Below are 19,495 nucleotides of genomic sequence, written 5' to 3'. Positions count from 1 at the left end.
AACTTTCTTCTTTACAACTTGTCAATTTCTTTATCCTAACTCCGATCATTATTTTTTGAAAATCGTTTATCTAATAGGAAATGATGATCGTTGCGTCAAATCCGAACGCGTATCGTATATTGTACGGTTGAGAACGGTTGTTACTACAGGACTTCGCTGTTCCTATACTTTTATATATAATATCTATGGAAAATTTCGACAATATGGAGCATATATTTACAAATTTATTCTTCTATAAAAAAAGGATTTACAATTATTTGATAGATAAGCTTTTTCGCTTATATTTATCTTCTTTCGTATGAAAGTGATCACTAGGTTCTAAGAGTCTTTCGACGGTCCTGTGTTAACCGGCCGTTCTCTTTACCCCACTATTCGTAGCTTGATGCGCACAACACTAAGTTGAATTCTCTGCGCCGCGTCTCCCCATAAGAAGCACACTGTTTCCGAGCATCCCGGCTATCCCCTCGCAGAGCGGGTCGATCGTTACGCGTAGAAGTACGGCCATTGTGTAAAAAGAAGCCACGGCGCTCGGATAGTGTACGCTGAGGACAAGACGTGTAGTTTTTTCCAAGTTTTCCTCTTGTGATATTTAGATTGTGCCAATATAGGTGAGTAATTTGTATACATATCCGCTGATTTATGTTTCAATTGTATGTACAATTTCGGGTAAGTTTATCGTCTTAAAAAATTGGTAAAAAATCAGGTCGCGCTGTTAAACCGATGGGCAGTACTTAAGTATCTTCGTCATACATGCGTGATCTTGGAAGAGTGTGTGTGTGATGTTTGGAATATCATGATGGGAATATTTCGTTCGCGATTTAGATGAACTATCTGCTAATTCGAATGCAATCGCTATCATTTTTTATGTATTTTTGTACGCTTTTCGCCATTTTGCCTCGGTCAAGTGTATAAAGTCGGCCATTACGTTACGCGTGCTAGGTTGTGGTCCAGGGCCGGATGACGTACATACAAAATACTTTATGATTTTTATCATTGATTCATGAATTTTAATTACGCATCATTCCTATCGTTCTAATGCTGAATAAGTCGTTATACTTGAATATATTCAGTAAATTTTCTAATTCAAACATCTCGTTTGCATCTTGTTTTCTATCGATCAGTTATTCGCAACTGACACATATTTCTTTCTTGTTGCTTTATATCAAATGATACATCTACATAATGTCATACATAAATTATGCACTGCAAATTCAAACAATGTGTGTGATTTCCGTGATGTTTGTTTTAATATAAAACAATTTTGTTGTATTATTGTGCCATTGATTTTTTCCAACATTTTTCCATTGACTTTTCAAATAAAAAGGAACATGTCTGTCAGAACAGAATTGTAATCTGTAATATTTTTTCCTGGTAGTTTGAATATTATGTCAAACATCTAATGTTTGTGTAAACTATTAAGTGAAAATAAAAAAAGTCAGTATTTTGTCGGTTAGCGTCCTCTGGCTGTAGTTTCCAATCACGGCAAAGATCGTGATAGGTTGTAAGAGTAGAGCGCATGCTCGTTAGTTTCGTTCGCGTTTTTTCTTCTCTTGTTCCCTCTTCCGGAGAAGCCTGCGCTCTCTGACGGCCGGCATAGAGGCAACCAAGTAGGCAGTCGGCTACGCCATTGTTGTAAAGGGCAGCGCTTGAGGCGCACGCCAAGTTCGGACGCTTACGCAGTTTATTTTCACTTATCACCCATCCCGTTGCTGTGATATTAGATTGTTTTATATTCCATATTAGGTGAGTGTTATAACAAGTAGTCAATTATTCATTTTCGATTTCGGTGAAAATCTTTAGAGAATTTCGGGAAATCTTCTTGTGGGGTGACATGGCGCGGGCGGATCCTCTCCGTACTTTTAAGAAAACATCGTTTTTGCTTGGTTACCGGTCAAAACAAATTTCCCAGTGGAGCAAGTGTTTGCGATTTTGATGTTTTCGTCCAGACGATGCTTTAACGGGAAATTCGAATAGCGGAGATCGATCTGAAATCTTGTTTCTTCTTGTGAACTTTTCATCTATCGCCATTTTGTCCGGGCGCGACCTCGCGGGCGGCCATATTGCGAACCACGTTTCCTCTCCTCCTCTCCTCTTCTAGTTTCTGGTGGCGGTATGAGGAAAGTGTATGGTTCATTTTCGCCGGTTGGTAGTCGATTCGCGATTGAAAAATTATCTGTCGCCAATTTGTTTTTGTTTCGCACATGTTGCTCGGCGTCATCTGACGTAACATTCAATACGAGATAACAATATAAATAGATTACGCAATCGGACGTAAGCCGTGGTGAATGCACTTCCCTTTATTTCGTATTAATCTTTACGCGCAAGTATCTGTATACTTATGTTATGCATTATGTTATCCCCTCCATTGAGAGATTTACGCTTTGCGCATGTGAAGAGAGTAATCGATTTTCCATTTTATTGCGCGTTAGTGATGTAAACCACGGTGATGTATATAAATTGTGTTACCCTTTTTACCTGAGAGATAAACTTTATCGTGGTTCTTCAGTGGTCCTATCAAACTTTGTGTGCTTTACTGTTTCAAGTGATGTTTATATATTTGTATGATATGCAATTTTGATACGCTGTCGCATGACGAATAATGATAGAAAAATTACAAACCAGCGCCGCTCGCAAAATATTTTGATACCAATACTAAGGCATTTATGTATTTATATTGGGGATAATATAGCATTTTTTATTTTCCAAGTTTTATTTTAACAGTATCTTCTGATATTCAGTTTGTTATGTCGATCATCATATTAGTTATTTTCATTACAACTGGTTTAATGTGGAGTTTTCTCAAAATTTGATATTATCGTGAGGGTACTGAATATCCAGCAGACGTCCCTGAATTCCAGGGGCCTCGAACTAGTGCGCAAGCTAAATGCGCAGGTCGGGCGCAGCTGCGCATGCGTAGTGCTTGCGCGTCCTTCTGCATCATCCCCACCAAATCGTCCATTACCGTTATGAGAACACGCACAAAGGAAAAGGCCAGAAGACCAATTCGACCGACGCGCTTGCACCGTACGGCCATTTTGGAAGCTTTGCTGCTTCCTCGCGGAGCTTTTATCGTGGTCACACATATCAATCGGTGTAATAGATATCATTGGTCTTGCCTTTTATTTCCAAATCATCGGCCTCGATGTTCGTGTTAATTCAACACAACATAATTAGATAGCATTAAGCACGGTCGATCATCTTGAACGACAAACGGATTTATTTGGTTCATCATTATCTCGAATATTTCCTTTCTTGTTCAGTAACGAGGGAACGAAACCAGAAAGAATGGAAGACGACCAGCAGTTCTGCCTTAGATGGAATAATCATCAGAGTACATTGATCCAGAACTTCGACACGCTTCTCGAAAGCGGGACGCTTGTCGACTGCACATTGGCAGCAGAGGGGAAATACCTGAAAGCCCATAAGGTAGTTCTATCTGCGTGCAGTCCTTATTTTGAGGTGAGTGAATCTTGCAAATATTTTACTTTCAATATCGTTTTTATCTCATTATTGCCATCACGCGATTAATTTTATTATTTTAATTATTATTATTGTTTGTATTTTGTCAATTACATGTATTACATCCAATACTCGTACATGCTTAATAGGCTTGGTTGAATTGAAATTTAAAATTGTTTCATAGTCTTGAATTTTTTCCTGTTAAGAGATTGAACAGCTTATGTATTGATTCTCATATACGAAGTATAACTGTTATTTAGTGTGTTGATAAATAGAAAAGAAATTCAGATCTAGAGTATCAAAGACATTGGTTATTTAAAATTTAGACTTTTTTTTTGGTATTGATGTATCGTTTTCATTTATTCATCGTACTTCGAATTGTAAGAAATTTTGGAATTCAAGCTAAAAGGGGGGAACCTCAAATTGAAACAAGATGGCTGCTCTTGTTGAATGTGGCCTGGGCAGAAGCCAGAGAGGCAGGGAGACTGAAAGCCCAAACCCCCTCCTGGTTCCTCCTGGTAATCAATACAGAGAAAGCAAGATGGCTGATTTCCAGGGCACTTGCCCTGGGATTTTACCCTGATGTGGGAGGAGGGGTGTATAAAGGAGCAATACATCTTTGAATTAGGAAATTGAATTCTATTATTTAGTATTATTTGACTTTTCTACATTAATTTCGACTGTTAATTTGCTAACGTGACATCCACTTGTTTTATTATTATTATCTATTAATATTTAAGTCTAAAGTATTTGATAAAATTTGTGCAATTCGGTGGTTTAATGGAAATATTTCCATTATAGGGGCTCCTCAGTGAACATTATGACAAGCATCCTGTCTTTATACTCAAAGATGTTAAGTTTAAAGAATTAAAAGCAATGATGGACTATATGTACAGGGGAGAAGTAAATATCTCCCAAGACCAATTGGCAGCACTTCTTAAAGCCGCCGAGTCTCTGCAAATTAAAGGTCTATCAGAAAGTAAAACAAGTGGTAGTAGTAAGACGGATTCTAGGCAACAAAAGGTCGTTCCGCAAACATCACAGCCCGACATTCCAATTTCGTCTTCCGGTCTTACGATAGAAAAGAACAAAGTTCCTAGGCAGGGTGTGTCGCAAGGTCCCCTGGGGGATTTACCTGAAGACTCTGCCAGTCCTCAAATACCCAAGGGTTTGTCCTCTAGGTAAGAACGTCAGAATTTTTTCATTCGTCGTTCATTGGGAATATAAAATTATTATTCACGTTATTTTTACAGGGAAGGTTCCCAAAGTCCCACATCAAGGAAAAGAAAAAGATTTAGACGAAAAAGTATAGGTGATGATAATTCAGTAGAAAACCACGAAGCTTCGAATTCAAGTGACATGCCTCAACAAATGGGTGTCCCTGCGCTTGGAATTGCACCCGTAGCAGATGAAAAATCACATGCAGACCCCACAGATTCCATTGGCAGGTCAGCCTTAATGACGCAGCTGACGAAACCTGCCGATGAAATGTTACAGGTGAGCCTTATGAAATTCGACGCTGAATTTTTACCGTATAAGATCGTATATTAATTATTAACCAACGTATAATGGAGGCTGTTGTGTACTGATACTGTTTCTTTCGCGCGTTGGTAGACCAAATGATATCGTACTTAATCCTGCTATTTGATGTCATACCTACTTGATCTTATAGAGTGGAAACGGTACGATACACGATTGTAATAATTCACATAATGTTTTATATATTTTGACAACATTTTAAATAGATAAATGATACAAAGAGAAATACTGTTTTTTTATAAAATGATTTTTTCCCTCAGTTGCCGCTAGAAAAACCCGAACCAAGTGATAATCTCATTGAACCAAAGTCTGAATATCTCGAAGATCCAGAAGAAAGCGTCGAAGATCTGACGCTGGATGACGACATGAATGATTTGAACGAGATGGAACAAGATAACAATAGAGCCGGCCCATCCCACGACCCCTCCCAGCATCCTGGTAAGTTGAACAATCGTATTATTTTTATATTTTATTTATTCTTCTTTCGTTATAACGTAGTAGCGAAATACAGGGTATTTTGACGAATTTACGCGATATGCGAGTCGATTTCAAATTTTGTGCGCATACGTTTCGAATTCTCGTTTGTTGTCCAGATATATACTTACATAGTTTCACGCACGGCGAGTTCCCCATACGAAATTAAGCGAGAAATGATACCATGTTGTGCAGACGTTATGCATGTATGTAGTCCAGCAATAAAACTTCGATTCAAAGAAACTTTGAATCGAAGCATAGCTGCTGCTCTCTCCATCTGAGTGAAATAAGCTTAATAAAAGGATAGGATTTATGTATATATATATATATGTAAATGTATCACACTAACATAGGTTTATGAATTTAAAATGTAAAATTAAATTAGAGGAAGAGACTCGTTCATTAATAACTTGAAGTTCAGTTATGCGAACGTTTCGTTTTTTGTTTGTTAAATGTTAAACGGGTCGTGTAATGATCGGCCGACACTAGCTTGGGTTTCCTCGTTGCAGGTGGGGGGGCGGGAGCGCGGTCTCGGTCGAGAGGGAATTTGATGGGTGGTGATGGCGGTGCCCTCTGGGCGTCTCATTTCCTCGAATGTAAAAAAGGGCCGAATATGAGGCGGCCGCGCACAGATGTTGACGTAGGCGCGTTGCTTAAATCGCTGGAAAAAAAACAGGGCAGAAAGTATAGTTTAGACTCGGTTAAAATGTCCCTGGATGCAATATTACAGCAGGGAGTTAGCACCACTCAGGCATCAGAGATGTACGGCATTAATCGTTCAACCCTGCAATTCTATTTGAAAAAGTTGAACGTCGTCAGGAGGAGATGGAGACAACAACCTAGTAACCTGATCCAGCCTAGACAGCCTTAGTGTGGTGTATGCTTTTACGTGTGTAGTTTATATAATGTCCGATAGCATCGAGATTTGTCAGTGAATAATAATATGCCATTGATCGACAGTGAACCGTTCGATTCTATTCTGCTCTGTTTTCTTGTATTTTCATTTCCGCGTTTCATTATAAATATATATATTTATTTTAGATTATATATACACGTATATACACATCACACATATTATATTAAAAATTGGATAAGTGCCCGAAACGAACTACAACGTAAGTGCTCGCTAGTCACATCCCTACCATTCGGGGGAGGGTTCCCTTCGATATACTGCGAAGCTCGATAGAGTGGCGTAGAGTGGAGTGGCGTAACCTCCGATCCTACTTTAAATGTCAGTGAGACAATTACCAATTCGATGATAACACATTTTTATTTTTGATTTCTTTTCAATTAATCTTCTATCGCATTCTTGAGATTATTCTGATTAACCCCTTAACCTACGATTTACGTTCGAGAATTTTGGGCCGAAAACGTAAACAAGCTCTCGCAGCCTTCGAGCCACTCGCACGACTTGTATAGTACGATGATGGGGCCAATCGTAAATATTACGGGCATCGCTCGTGGTACGACGGTCGCGGTTTGTAATTTGCCCCACCACAAATAGCACAGACAAGGCTCGTGATATATTCTTATTATCTCTTCGTATCGTGATCAGTTTCAAGTTATTTTTGGTCACATTCGCACATCGAAATTTATTTTCATAAATTCTAGAGAAGCATCCCCACAAGATGTTTTCAAGAAAAAGATTTCGTGGTGAGAGCAGTGAGAATTGTGCTAAAAATTATAGAGAACGAGGACAATTATATTCCGGTGATATACCAGAGAGACTGCACGCGAAGCATTGGGCTCATTTTCCAAAACACGTTGACCCAACAGCATCAAAATTAAGACCGTCAAAACCTTGTAGAGTTTGCCAAAAAAATAAAAAACGTAAAGAAACAACGTGGGAGTGTAAGAAGTGCAAAGTTCCCTTACATCTACCAGAATGTTTCGAATTGTATCACACCATTGCAGATTATTAATTTTGTATTATTGATTTTTGTACAAATAAACTTTTTGTAGTACTTGCATCTATCATAATTATTACATCAGGTTGTAATTACTTATCAAATATTCCACAAATATTTATAACTTCATGAGGGCGCCGCCGCTAATATTTATATTTGGCCCGATCATCGTACTACGGGCTATGGCCGTAGTCGTAGGTTAAGGGTTAACACGTTGACGCCATCGTCGATATTCATGGTTTTCTCTGTGAGGCGGCGCCTGAATGCACGGTTTGCTTCGTGGGGCGACGCAGGGTCACATTAGATTGTTCGACACGATCGCAATTTTTCAACTTCAACCTCAATTTATTGCAAAATTACAAAAGCTATACGATTCCTGTTGGGTTCAATGAATTCCGTGGACTTCCACTAATACATATATATATAGAATAGTTTGATAATATCAATTTGCATATATCTATAAATGTTAACACGTTGACGCCGACGCCGATATTCATAGTTTTCGACGTGGGGCGGCGCCCGAATTCACTGTCTGCTTTGTGGGGCGGCGTCCGGGTCACTGCATATTTTGCATGTGTGACCCATCGCCGCCCCTCGGGATAGGCACGTGTGACCTGCCGATGGGCACGCCGCCTCACGGAACGGACACGTGCGATTCGCCCATGGATCGCGACGGCGTCAACGTGTTAAGTAAAGCTGACGAGACTAGTTTTGGTCCTAATTTTGTACTCCTTTCAATTTTTCTTAAAAAGTAGAGGTCTGACGCGAATTCTGACCATCGCACGTAATTCTGTGAACATTTTCCTATAAGGAACGTTCATCAAAAAATTTTTCAATTCCGCACAGGAAAAAAGAACAGTCCTGCATGTTCGTCGGAGAACAACGGCGCGCGTAAGGAACATGCACGATGAAAATAGTGTTAGGTTACGTTAAATTTTTAAAATGAACTGACAAAAGGTCAATATGTATGCTAGCTACTTCAAAAAATCACAGGTGTGTTATTGTTCAGAGGAAAAATAGTAAATTAAAGCCAGACATTTCTTTTTATAATGATGCTAAAAAGGGGGTTGATCTATCCGATTAGATGTCATCCTATTATAGTTGTTTGAGCAGAACCGTAAAATAGTATAAAAAAATTGTAATAGAATTAATATGCGGGATTTGCCTCGTAAATGCGTGGTGTGAAAATGGGGTACTAAAAGTATTGAAATCTTAAAATTTCGCGAAGAAATTATTGATCACCTTTTAGGTACAATGAATCCCAACAGAGAAGAAATGCCAAGTGAAAATGAAGTTCTGCCCAAAAAACAGTTACATTTTCGGTACCAAGGGCCCGCGAGCAAAACGAGACGGAGGTGTAAACAATGTTATAAACGCATTTCTAAAGTAAAAGGTAGAGAATATGCCGCGAAAAAAGCCAAAAAAGTAACAACATATTGCGATCTTTGTAAGGGCCAGCCGGCACTCTGTCTAACGTGTTTTAAAAAATTGCATGAAAAAAGGAAATAACTATTAAGTTTATAATATTGAATTATGTTTTTCCTATTGTATGTCTGCCTATAATGTTGAGATAAAATAATATAAACCTATTTTGTGCTATCTATTTTGTGAAATACATGTGTGACCCATCGCGATGCACGCCGCCCCACGGGACAAACGTGCGACCCACCGATGGTGCACGCCGGCGTCAACGTGTTAAAATAAGATCAAATACGATACTTTAATTTACATTTACCTATTTAATGTATTTGTTATTCTTTTAATCAGGGGAACTTCAGAATTACAATGGTGAAAGTTTCACTGAACAAAATTGAAAAATGAAATTCAATCGTTGCATTAGTATATTGTCTCATCGATGTCTCCTTTCATTCGCATTGTTCTTTTCTTCGTTTGGCAAAATCTTGAATCGTATTTATTATTCTGATTAATAACTTGACTAAATAAGTGTGCGGCTTGTATTCAGATTTTTGAGCACTTATCCAATTTTTACGATATATCTTACCTTTTTCTATGAAGACTGTTCATTTTTATTCTAATACTCCACCATAAGTCATTTTTTATTTTCTTATGTTTTTCATTGATGGTACTTATGCGTGTGTTCTTGCAATTTCTTGGAATTATCAGAGAGAGCAAGAGAGAGGCAGACAGAATTATTGTTAGAAAACGTCCTTACACATATCGGAGGTTTTTTCAAAGTAACACAAATGTACGTGATATTTTATGTCGCGTGAGAAAAAATGTTTAGTTTTTTGAAATTGTTGTCTCTTTGTTATTTAATCAATTTTGTGAGATACTTACGTAAGAAAATATGGGCTTTGAATTTCATTTATTTGACTCTGGATTTTCGATTACTGCCTTCTTAAAAATATCGTCATGTACTGAAAGAATCACATGCTTAGTTCTTTCATTATTGTTGTATATTATGCATATTAGAATGACATATGTATGCACGTTTAGACGTAATTCCTTTTCTTTATCGGTACATTTAAACAATTTTCAAAAGCTGAGCTTCGTTGTGAGGATATCAAGGGTACCGATAATATCTAAGCAGTATATTGAAATCTCGTTAATTGTTCATTACATTTTGTAGTCGTGTTATCTTTGTTATAGAGTAGTCATTAAAATTTATATTAATCACCATTACTGTGAGAACTGAAGTACGATAAGGAGTGTACAAAATGCCAGACTGTGAAGTAGCTTGAAAACGATCAGTATTACTTTGTCTTAAGTGTTATCGTAGTCGTTTAATTATGGAAGAAGTATTTGAGATATATCAAGAATTCGTCGTACATTCTCGTATGTATGTATGCACGTGTGTGTGTGTGTGCGCACAACGATCGCAAGGAGTTTAACACGTTGGTCGTCCAGCGTAATTTGGTTAAGTTTCCCGCGGGACCCAAATCCGACCGTCAGTATGCAGAATGTAAACAGGAATCCATTCCTTATCGCCTTCGATCCATTGCAAAGAAAAGATTTAATTCCGAAATGGAGAAAGCGATAAACTTTCCGGCTAGAGTATTCATTCCGAGGGATCTCATGGCAGATATTCCAGATTTTTCATTTTGTCGAGAAGCATACTTCTTGTGAGACGCACATCAGTGATTTTGTCGCCCTCAAAATGTTCAGTAGACAGCGTGAAAATATATTTGAAAGTGAGGAGAATAGCATACAATAATGAAAAAATTGGTATCGACAGAAGTGACCTGATATGGTCTTATATGCCACTACGATACGGGAAAGCATCGAGTGGTACCGGAAATTAGCACTAAATTTACTCTTAGGAACAACTATAGTAAATGCTCACATTGTGTACCAAACAGCTACAAACAAAAAAATACAGATAAGAAAATTTCGGGAAATTCTCGTTTCCGAATGGTCCGATGTGTCCTCAGAAAATACTGTGCCCGACAACCATCGGAAGAAAACGAGGAAGGTGTTCCACCATTTGGAGATTCGTAAGAATCAGCAGGGCAAGCCTATAAGAAGGATGTGCGCCCTATGTTACGAGAAGAAGAGGCAAACTGTCGGACGCCAAGAAGCGAGGAAAAACGTAAAAAAAACTACAACATATTGTTCGAAGTGTTCAAAATCACCCCAAATGTGTTTGGAATGTTTTAACGAATATCATGCGACATAGCATAATATAATATTTTATTCAGAATACAAATTAATGAAGAATATGGTATAATGTGCTTTTAATATTTTTATGTTGTATATCTTATATATAATATTCTATATTTAATTAACCCGAACAAGAAGAGCGTCATCCAGATATGGGTGATGTGGCGACCAACGTGTTAATAAAAATGTAAAATGTTATTTGCGCAACATCATTCTCGCAACAATAGAGGGAAACTGAGATGTTAGGGGTTTGTTGTGCTACTTTACACTATATGTGACACTGCCGAGTGTACTTATTCTATAAGAGGATATGATGTATGAGATTTCTGATATCACCGATACCCTGTATTTCACTACTTCGGATAATTCCAGAAGTATTTTCAATGTTCTTGTTTGAATATGAGAAGAAGCTAAGAATAATAAAGTTATCCTTTGTTCCTAGTATTTTGTTGATTTTTCGATGTGATAACGCACAATCCATAGCGATTATATAGTTATCCTTTCTTTCTCCGTACTTCATTTCATCTCTTGTTTCATATATAGAAAGTATTTGGTGTGTAATATTGACATCATGAGGAAAAGATTTTATGAGTACGGTTGTTTTGTTTCGTTAGCAGGTATAGGTGCGTGGCACGTTACCGGCGACCGAAGTAACGCGGGAGGAGTTGTGGGCTCGGTGGCAGGAGCTCCCGGAACGACAGATGAAGTCTTTCTAGCAGCTCAAGAGGCCGCGCAGGCCCATCGCGACTCTCAAGGTAGGCTCACCCATATCATTTTTTTTTAGATCCTGCCCGCTGTAACAATAGGCACTCGCGTTTGACGCAACTTTCTCTTACGTGTTGGTATTGATGGAAAACTAAAACCTTTGCATCTGTCGAATATAATCGAGCTCGTGTAGGAACAAATGAGTAAATGGATATTTTGTTAATATATTTACAAATTATTTGTAATTTGCTTGTACAGTTTCGTTCATTATTGGATAAGCCATGAATCGAAAATGGCTTCGTATAATTGTATAAAAACATATTTTGGATTTGGATAGAGTTTTCTGTAGAATAAACAAGAATAATACGAGTTATGTTAGGCGTTCAATTGCAAAAAGTGCCTATTGCGCAGGTATGACAGGACTTACATTTTTTTTTCACTGTCGAATAACGTGGTTCAACCTAGCAGCCGGGGTCCGTTCAAGAGTAGCACGGTCTCTGAAAGAGCTTTTTCATTTCCTATACAGGGCATGTAGCTCCTTGTTAATTTCAAAGTTCCTTGTATCTTTTTCAACTTTTTTTATTTTTATCGCGATACCACGTTACGAGGTTAACATAGGATTCGCCACCATCGTTTTACTTCTATTGCATCTTCTGTCGTTTCGAACTATCTTATGGTTTTTGGTCGGTGGTGCAAGATATACTGGCACACATTCATGTTTATAACAGTTTCCGTTACATCTTTTCCCTGTTCCTCTCATTTTATTCTGCGGCTAGTCTTTATCGTTGGCCTCGCAACGCGATATTGCACGACCTCTCTCTCCTCTGCGAGGAAAACTTGGAACGTACGGAGGAACTCTCCTCCGCGACCACCGACCAAAGGAAATACGAAACTCCTCGCTTCTTTCCTAACGCGCGCGTAACGAACAAGTAGTTGCTATGTATATACATACAGGTATGTATGTATATATACCCTCTCTAGTATGATCGGTACTGTGCCTTACTTTCTCGTTAGTAAATTATCGTGGTTACGTATATTTTATACGAGAAAATAATACTATCAAAGGAATAGGTTAGGAAAAGGGTACGTGTGTGCGCGTGTATGTGTGTGTGCGCGCGCGCGCGTATGTGAAATAACAATAGGTAAAAGATCCGCGTGTAATAAAGGTGTTTGCGTGCCCTAGTTCAGAAAGTAATAAAAGTGATATTTATATTCAGAAGTTAGGTGTGTTCTCGTTTTTAAGCATCTACCTATTGAAAATCGTATAGAATTACGCGCGGAATTCGATGCGGATAGGCAGTCTCTCCAAAGTATCTCTTCAAAGTCTTAAATTTGGTGTACCTTTTCATACCGGTTAAGTATGAGAATATAAATGTATCCTTTGCACTTCGCATAAAAGTATTATTTCTACACTTGATCGTATTTATTTTAAGATGGCCATTATATAACTATGTGGTCTTAACGATTTCATTGTTCGATTAGATCAGTTCTTTTCATATCGTTGCATCTTTGGTTCAGACACGTGAATATTTGTATAACGCAATATAAGTTAGACGTCAATCAACCTTTCATATTGGGTACTAAGAAACGTGTTGTGTATGCGGATCGACCACAAGTCGTTTCCATGAATTCGAAGCAGCATAGTCTTTAAAAAAATTCGAAGTTCAGAGACCAAAAGATTTCACTAAAGATATGCAGATTCCATGAAGTATGCGGAAAACGCAAGACTATATGTTATAAGTAATGAGTACTATACACTTTGCCCAATCGAGCGTTCTAAATCCTATCATACGAAAGGACAATACCAAATTTTTATTGTACGGTTTTCTAGCTACTTTTTATTTAGTTCCATTGTTAAAACTCGTAACTTGTGGATGGTGTTCTAGGATCAAAAATTGACTTGTAATTTCATTCATTTGAAACGAAGTGCGCATAGTATGACAATTCTATTATATCTCAGTTGATGTAAGACGATGAAATTATACATTTTGAGCGCAATAACTAAATTTTTGTAGCTAATCAAATTGTCTAATTAAAGAAGGATTTATTATATCGCAACAATTCATCTTAAAACATTAGAACATATGTACTGGTCGAAATGGCTGCTGAACTGGTCATATCGAAACCGAGTGGGGTAGGGCGATAACGATGCAGGAACTTCAAAGTATTGGCTTGATGTTAATCATTATTACGTATAACATAACGCTTTTTTTCTATTTTACAATATATTCAGAAAAACTATGTTCCATATATATAGATAACTTGGCGAGGTTCTTCCAGTAAAGATCAATTTAAACACAATCTCGTGTAAATTGATCATAATTAATGTCCCAAGTGAAAGGATTAATTTGAATTTCATATTGTTATAACTTAGGGAATTTTTAGTACTGCACTTATTCGCGAATGCGTATCGTATGTGCAGTTTCATATATTCATCATAATGGTTGGAATTACATAGGTTGGAATACGAGCCTTTCACGACTGTCCAAGCTTGTGTTGCGGTCAGAGTATACGTGAGAGTTTGTGGAGTAGGCCTTTGATTTCTTATGAACGACGCCCAATATATATATATGTGTGTTTGGTGCACTTTTTTTTAAAAATCAGTACATAATAAGATATGTCAAAAGTGTACACCATATTTTCGTGTATAGAATTTGAGTATCATATATAAATTATTTAACAAGGTTTAGGATAAATGTACGTATTTTCTGAAAGTATCAATTGCAAGTTCGTATTGTTTCTGTATAATACGGCATAACATTGTAATAATAGAACAGGCAATAGAATTGATTCTTAGAATGGTCGAAGTAGGTTAGGTCGATTGTCTGCGCGGTATAACGTTTATTATCAGAAGTTGCCGTAGCTTCGTGCAAGTAGTAAAATATGTACTCAGATTCTCACGATGATAGGTTACTTTGGAACTCAATAAATCTACAGGAGTATATAGTCGCGATGTTAAGAATTTATACAATCCCGATTTATTAGAAGATTTAGATTTATTAGAAGCTATACGAATTGCAAACATGTGACGATAACTTCTATTGTTTGAGATCGACAAAGCACAACTCGTTAGATAATTTTCGAATATGTATACGGGAGTAGGAAAGAGAAAGGAACAGAAGGAAAAAAAGGAGAGTAGAAAAAGGGGGAAAGGAAAAGAAAAAGATACGTGCAGCTGTTATTTCCTCCGGCTGATGCATCTGCTGTAGTAACTATGCAGCTGCTGCTGGCAGATGCAGCGCAAAGCTGCTTCGTATATATGCAATGAGCGCGCATAGTATGATGACATTGAGAAATGAGAAAATTAAACTGGCAGACCCTTTGGTGCGAAAACTTCTTTCGCCATTCCTTGTTGAACAAATTTTTCGGGATACGAACCGTAGTTTCAGTATGATAGAAACTTTTTTTAGAACAGAATGAAACGAGAAAGGAGAGAGATATTTTTGGAGAGATCATTGAGGATTTCGATTAGTGGTAACAAATTTCGATATACGTAGCAGAAAAAGAATAGAAAGGGCAACATTTTTCACGCGAATACGGTACGGATTTCCTCTTGCCGCTTTTTTCTTTTTTTTTTTTTTTTTTTTTTTATTATTATTATTATCTTCGAAGGAGGCGTTAGGTGAGAAACGTAAATGGTCGCCTAGAAAGGTGATCCTACGCGGGAAACAAGGTAACTTCGGAGAGAGAGGAGCGGCCTCTCTGTCAATGCTAGTTCTTGATTTCGAAAAAACTTGGTATTCGTTTTCTATTAGTTTGAAATCAATCGTTCTTATGACATGACAGGATTGTTTGTCAAATGGAATACGACTCGCACATTTTTTATATGTTCTCACGCACAGAAAGTTAATTCGTGAAAAAAGATTTGAGAAGTACTCGCATTGATGGGGAAGGTCGTTGGTTTTGTCGTCAGAGACTTGTTACCTTGAATCGATTGTTCGCGTCGAATCGTATTAAAATTTTGAAGGAGCTTTTAGTTGAATATAAGTTTCACATTTTCTACTGTGTTTTAACACGTTCCGTGATTGACTCATGCTGTTTTACGATTTCTGTTTGCGCCGTTCAATATTTCCCTTATCTGGAGAAGTACGAATAATATCATATAAGAGGTTTAAACGAAATATTAGTTAACACAGTAGCTGTTGCCTTAAAGATTGCCGGTGACTTATAAGATTCATCATATTTAACATATTCTTGAAACAACACTAGTCATACACGAATAGAAATTTTTTGCTGTTATAAGATATAAAAAGTCATTGTAATAAATTGAAGTGGAACGTAGGAAGTACTCAAGGTAAGACGACCTTGTTTTTTTTTTTTTGGAAGATTTTATCACAAAAATGTGAAAGCTTTCGGTGGTCAGAATGTATAAAATTCTTCTAGTTCTCTTTAATAATATTCTCTTTTTCTTTTAAATATTCTCTTCGCAAACCTTCCATCTATTTTTTTTAAAATAAAATTATTTCCTTTTAAAGATAGTATTTTGTGCATTAGGGATCTACTATTTTCAACAAATTTTAACAGTAGTTTAGCACAATATATATTTGTAGGGATATATATTTATAGGGAAGAGCAAGGATAAAAGCTAAGAGTAGGTATGAGTGAATAGAATGAGTAAGTGAGTGAGTGGATAATAGGGATAATGATCTTGGTGGATGGAAGGTTCTTGGGAGCAGATGCAAACGGCGCAAACAGATATGTTATGTTATTCATGATAATTATATATAAATATATATTGATGTAAATTCCGCATAGCATGGAACGTGTTTTTTGCACCCGATATTGCGTTCGAGTCTACCCTAACCAAATAGCACGCCATTATATTTAATTTGGCCTAGATGGTCGGTTCAACCATCTGTCGTAACACGTACCTTTGTGTACTTGGACTCCCGGTATTTTGGGGGAAATACGAAACGAGTTATCACAGTTTGATTGTTTCAAGCTGCTATCTTGGCTCAACGATATATTTCATTCTCCACGTTAACGCGTGCGTAGGTAAAGCGAAAAGTAGAGCCGGCGTTGCGCCACGTTATTTGCAGTGCGTAGAGTATCTTTTCTGTAAATGTTGTGGAAACAAATATATATATATATATATATATATTTTGGTAGAGAGGGTAAAGGTAAACACGCAATGTTGACTGACCAAATGACATTCGCTTCGTTTCTACTTTGCTTTATTTTGTAATATAGACCGGAAACGTACGAAAGCTATCGAGGCTTTTTTTCGGACAAGAGATATCGCGTGTTTACCTCTGCTGTCGAAACCGAAATCAAACCCTCGTATCCTAAAGGAAAAGAAAATACCCATTTGTAGTTGTTTACGTGTTTTTTTTGTTGGCCGTAAGATAAAAAAAAGTCCACGGAGATACGTGGTAGTATAATGTGTAAGGAAAAACAATCGGACGAAAGAAGGGATTGATGCGTATTCGTGTATCCACCGCGCGTAATAATGATGCACACGAGATGAAGTCAAATTGGATGCGTTTCGTGTACATTTCTTCATTACGACGTAAAGCCAATCGTTGTGCGCGTGTGCATTAAAATTTCTTTAATTTTGCGGTTAACCGGATACGTCGGGAGAAATGAGTACGTAATTAGCAATATCGAAGTATCTCAACATTATTTTTCTTTTTTTTCACTTGCATGAACCCGATGAAGGACCCGATATGTACATCTCACTCATTTTTTACTATTACTGTCGTGTTTTTTTTTTTTGTCGCGTTATTATATACGCGGTTGCTTCTACATCGTATTTTTAACGGCACAATGAGCGCACCGGTTGGCAGTGCGTCGTTGATTGGCGGACGTGTTCTCCGGTTGCACGATCCTCGCATTAGAAGCGCACGGTGTATGTTTGAAAGGTTATCGAATATAAAGTTACTCGTTCTCGTGACGAAGATGAACGTCTCATGAATACGGCGATGGGATATGTTTTTCCTTCTCTTGGAACACGATATACGTGTGTCCTTTCCGCATATTCAAATCTGTAGGTCAGCGTAACATCAACGATCTAAAAATCAAAACAAAAAAAGCACGTGTTCTTTTGGTAGCCGTGGCACGCGTGATACGCGCTGCGCACGTATTCGCATAAAAGCATGTGATACACATGCAGCGTTGAAGTCACGTGTCGTGTGAACGCGCGTTTCACGCGTGTCCAATCTTTTCCACGCGTATCGATAGTGTGTGCGTATTTGTATGTGTCTGCTGTATGCATTTGTATGCTGCGTGGGTATACATGTGTATATGTATACACGTAGCGTACATAAAACATGCATGCATACACAGGTATACGTACAATACATATAATACGATGTGTGACTCAACGTACTTTTTCTTTATCCATCCGTGTATGCGTACACTCGATAGTTCTCAATCCATTGCGTTGTGCCATTTTTTGCGTAATTCGTCTTGCATGCTACGCTTCCTTCGGTAGTGTAATTACGACTCTTTAACTTTACGGAGGTGAGCGAGCGCGATGCGTACTCGTTGCGTGAAAAATCTTGTGATTTGCCTGCAGATCAACGTATTTTTCTCGTGGGTAGTTATGTATATATACACACACGTATAAACGGTGGTGGTGCTCATTTTGCGAACGTATGTCTTCCTTTCTTGCATTTCTACGATAATATGCGAGGTATACTATAGTACGAGGCGTACGCGCTTGCACACGTTCCATTACATTTTGATTTTTTTTTTAAACTAACCCATGTGTACATAACTTGCTTCTTTGTTCGTAACGCATATAAACATCAAGTATTTAATTAACCTGATTTAAAATGCATATTTTACATGTGCGCATGTATGTTGTGTATGTACATGATACGAACGTATATCGTGTATTTACTTGCGTGCGTTATATGTGTATACAGATGTGAGTTTATATATACATATAAATACGTAGCAGGTACATGCGCGTGTACGTATGCATGTACATGCATACGTACATTCACACATAACTACATGTATACGTAACATTTAAACATACATCTATTACACAATGTTTTCCACTCGATATATGTACTATTATCATATATCTATACTGCGTATGGGAACATTTATTTGTATACAATTGTTAATACTTTTTATGATGTTATATTTTATGGCATTCGAATTTCGTTGTACTATGCCATCTGATTTTACGATGTACGTTGTTGCTATCGTTTTACCTTCCAAGTGTTTAGGCCATTTTGCGAAGAGAATAAATAAATTAAAAGGAAGATCGAAGCAGCGAGATACGAGAAGTTTTTTTGGTCACGATCGAGCGATTTCTCGATCGAGACGGTAAACGCTCGTTCAAATTCTGATAGTGCTAATGCTACGAAAGAAGAGGAAAGAAAAACCAATGTACTCTTCTTGTGCATTGGTCGGCTTCATGAAATGTGTTTTCGTTTGGCCTTTTGCTACGAAAATGCTTCGGTTCTTAAAATTTCGACAAAATTGACGGTATTGCTTCATTGCATTTTATAATGAGCAATACTTCGCGGAAATACGCGTGAAAAACGGAATTTAGTGCATGGTAAAAATTGGTTCGTAACAAGTCGGCTTTATTTTCCCGATTTGTGCGTTGACCATTACCGCCATGCCGTGTGTTGTGTTTCCACAAATGAATTTGACGAAGACGAATAGAGAAATACCAGAGGAAAATATTGTATAGGTTGAACAGGTAATGTGATGGTAAAGGTATTAATGTCTAGTCATATGATAGCACGATAATATAAACTAGGTAATATTTCATTGATATTAGTACGTATATTTCTATGTCATGTGACAATTACTGTTTCTGTATTTAT

The 19,495-nt window shown here is 37.5% G+C and overlaps 1 protein-coding gene across 28 annotated transcripts in view; it reads left to right on the top strand.

The window, feature by feature from the left end:
* The first annotated feature begins 450 nt into the window (after nt 1-450).
* LOC100649963 (longitudinals lacking protein, isoforms A/B/D/L) overlaps nt 451-19,495 on the top strand; it is a 159,508-nt gene continuing 140,463 nt past the window's right edge. For 4 of the 28 annotated variants that reach the window (XR_007225148.1, XR_007225147.1, XM_048408684.1 and 1 more), the window contains exons 1-6: nt 1,572-1,743; nt 3,261-3,459; nt 4,261-4,640; nt 4,713-4,956; nt 5,259-5,436; nt 11,615-11,755. Coding sequence is in view for 23 of the 28 variants with exons in the window: in XM_048408684.1 (XP_048264641.1) it covers nt 3,286-3,459; nt 4,261-4,640; nt 4,713-4,956; nt 5,259-5,436; nt 11,615-11,755 (1,117 nt within the window). In the remaining 5 variants the exon portion in view is untranslated. Of the gene's footprint in view, nt 609-1,555; nt 1,744-3,260; nt 3,460-4,260; nt 4,641-4,712; nt 4,957-5,258; nt 5,437-11,614; nt 11,756-19,495 lie in introns of those variants that run through there. The other 24 variants (XM_048408682.1, XM_048408681.1, XM_020864683.2 and 21 more) reach the window with 15 other exon arrangements.

This window comes from Bombus terrestris, chromosome 9, assembly GCF_910591885.1.
Source record: "Bombus terrestris chromosome 9, iyBomTerr1.2, whole genome shotgun sequence".
Taxonomy (NCBI): Eukaryota; Metazoa; Arthropoda; class Insecta; order Hymenoptera; family Apidae; genus Bombus; species Bombus terrestris.
Note: the sequence above shows the minus strand (reverse complement) of the source record. Positions and strands in the feature narration are given on the sequence as shown.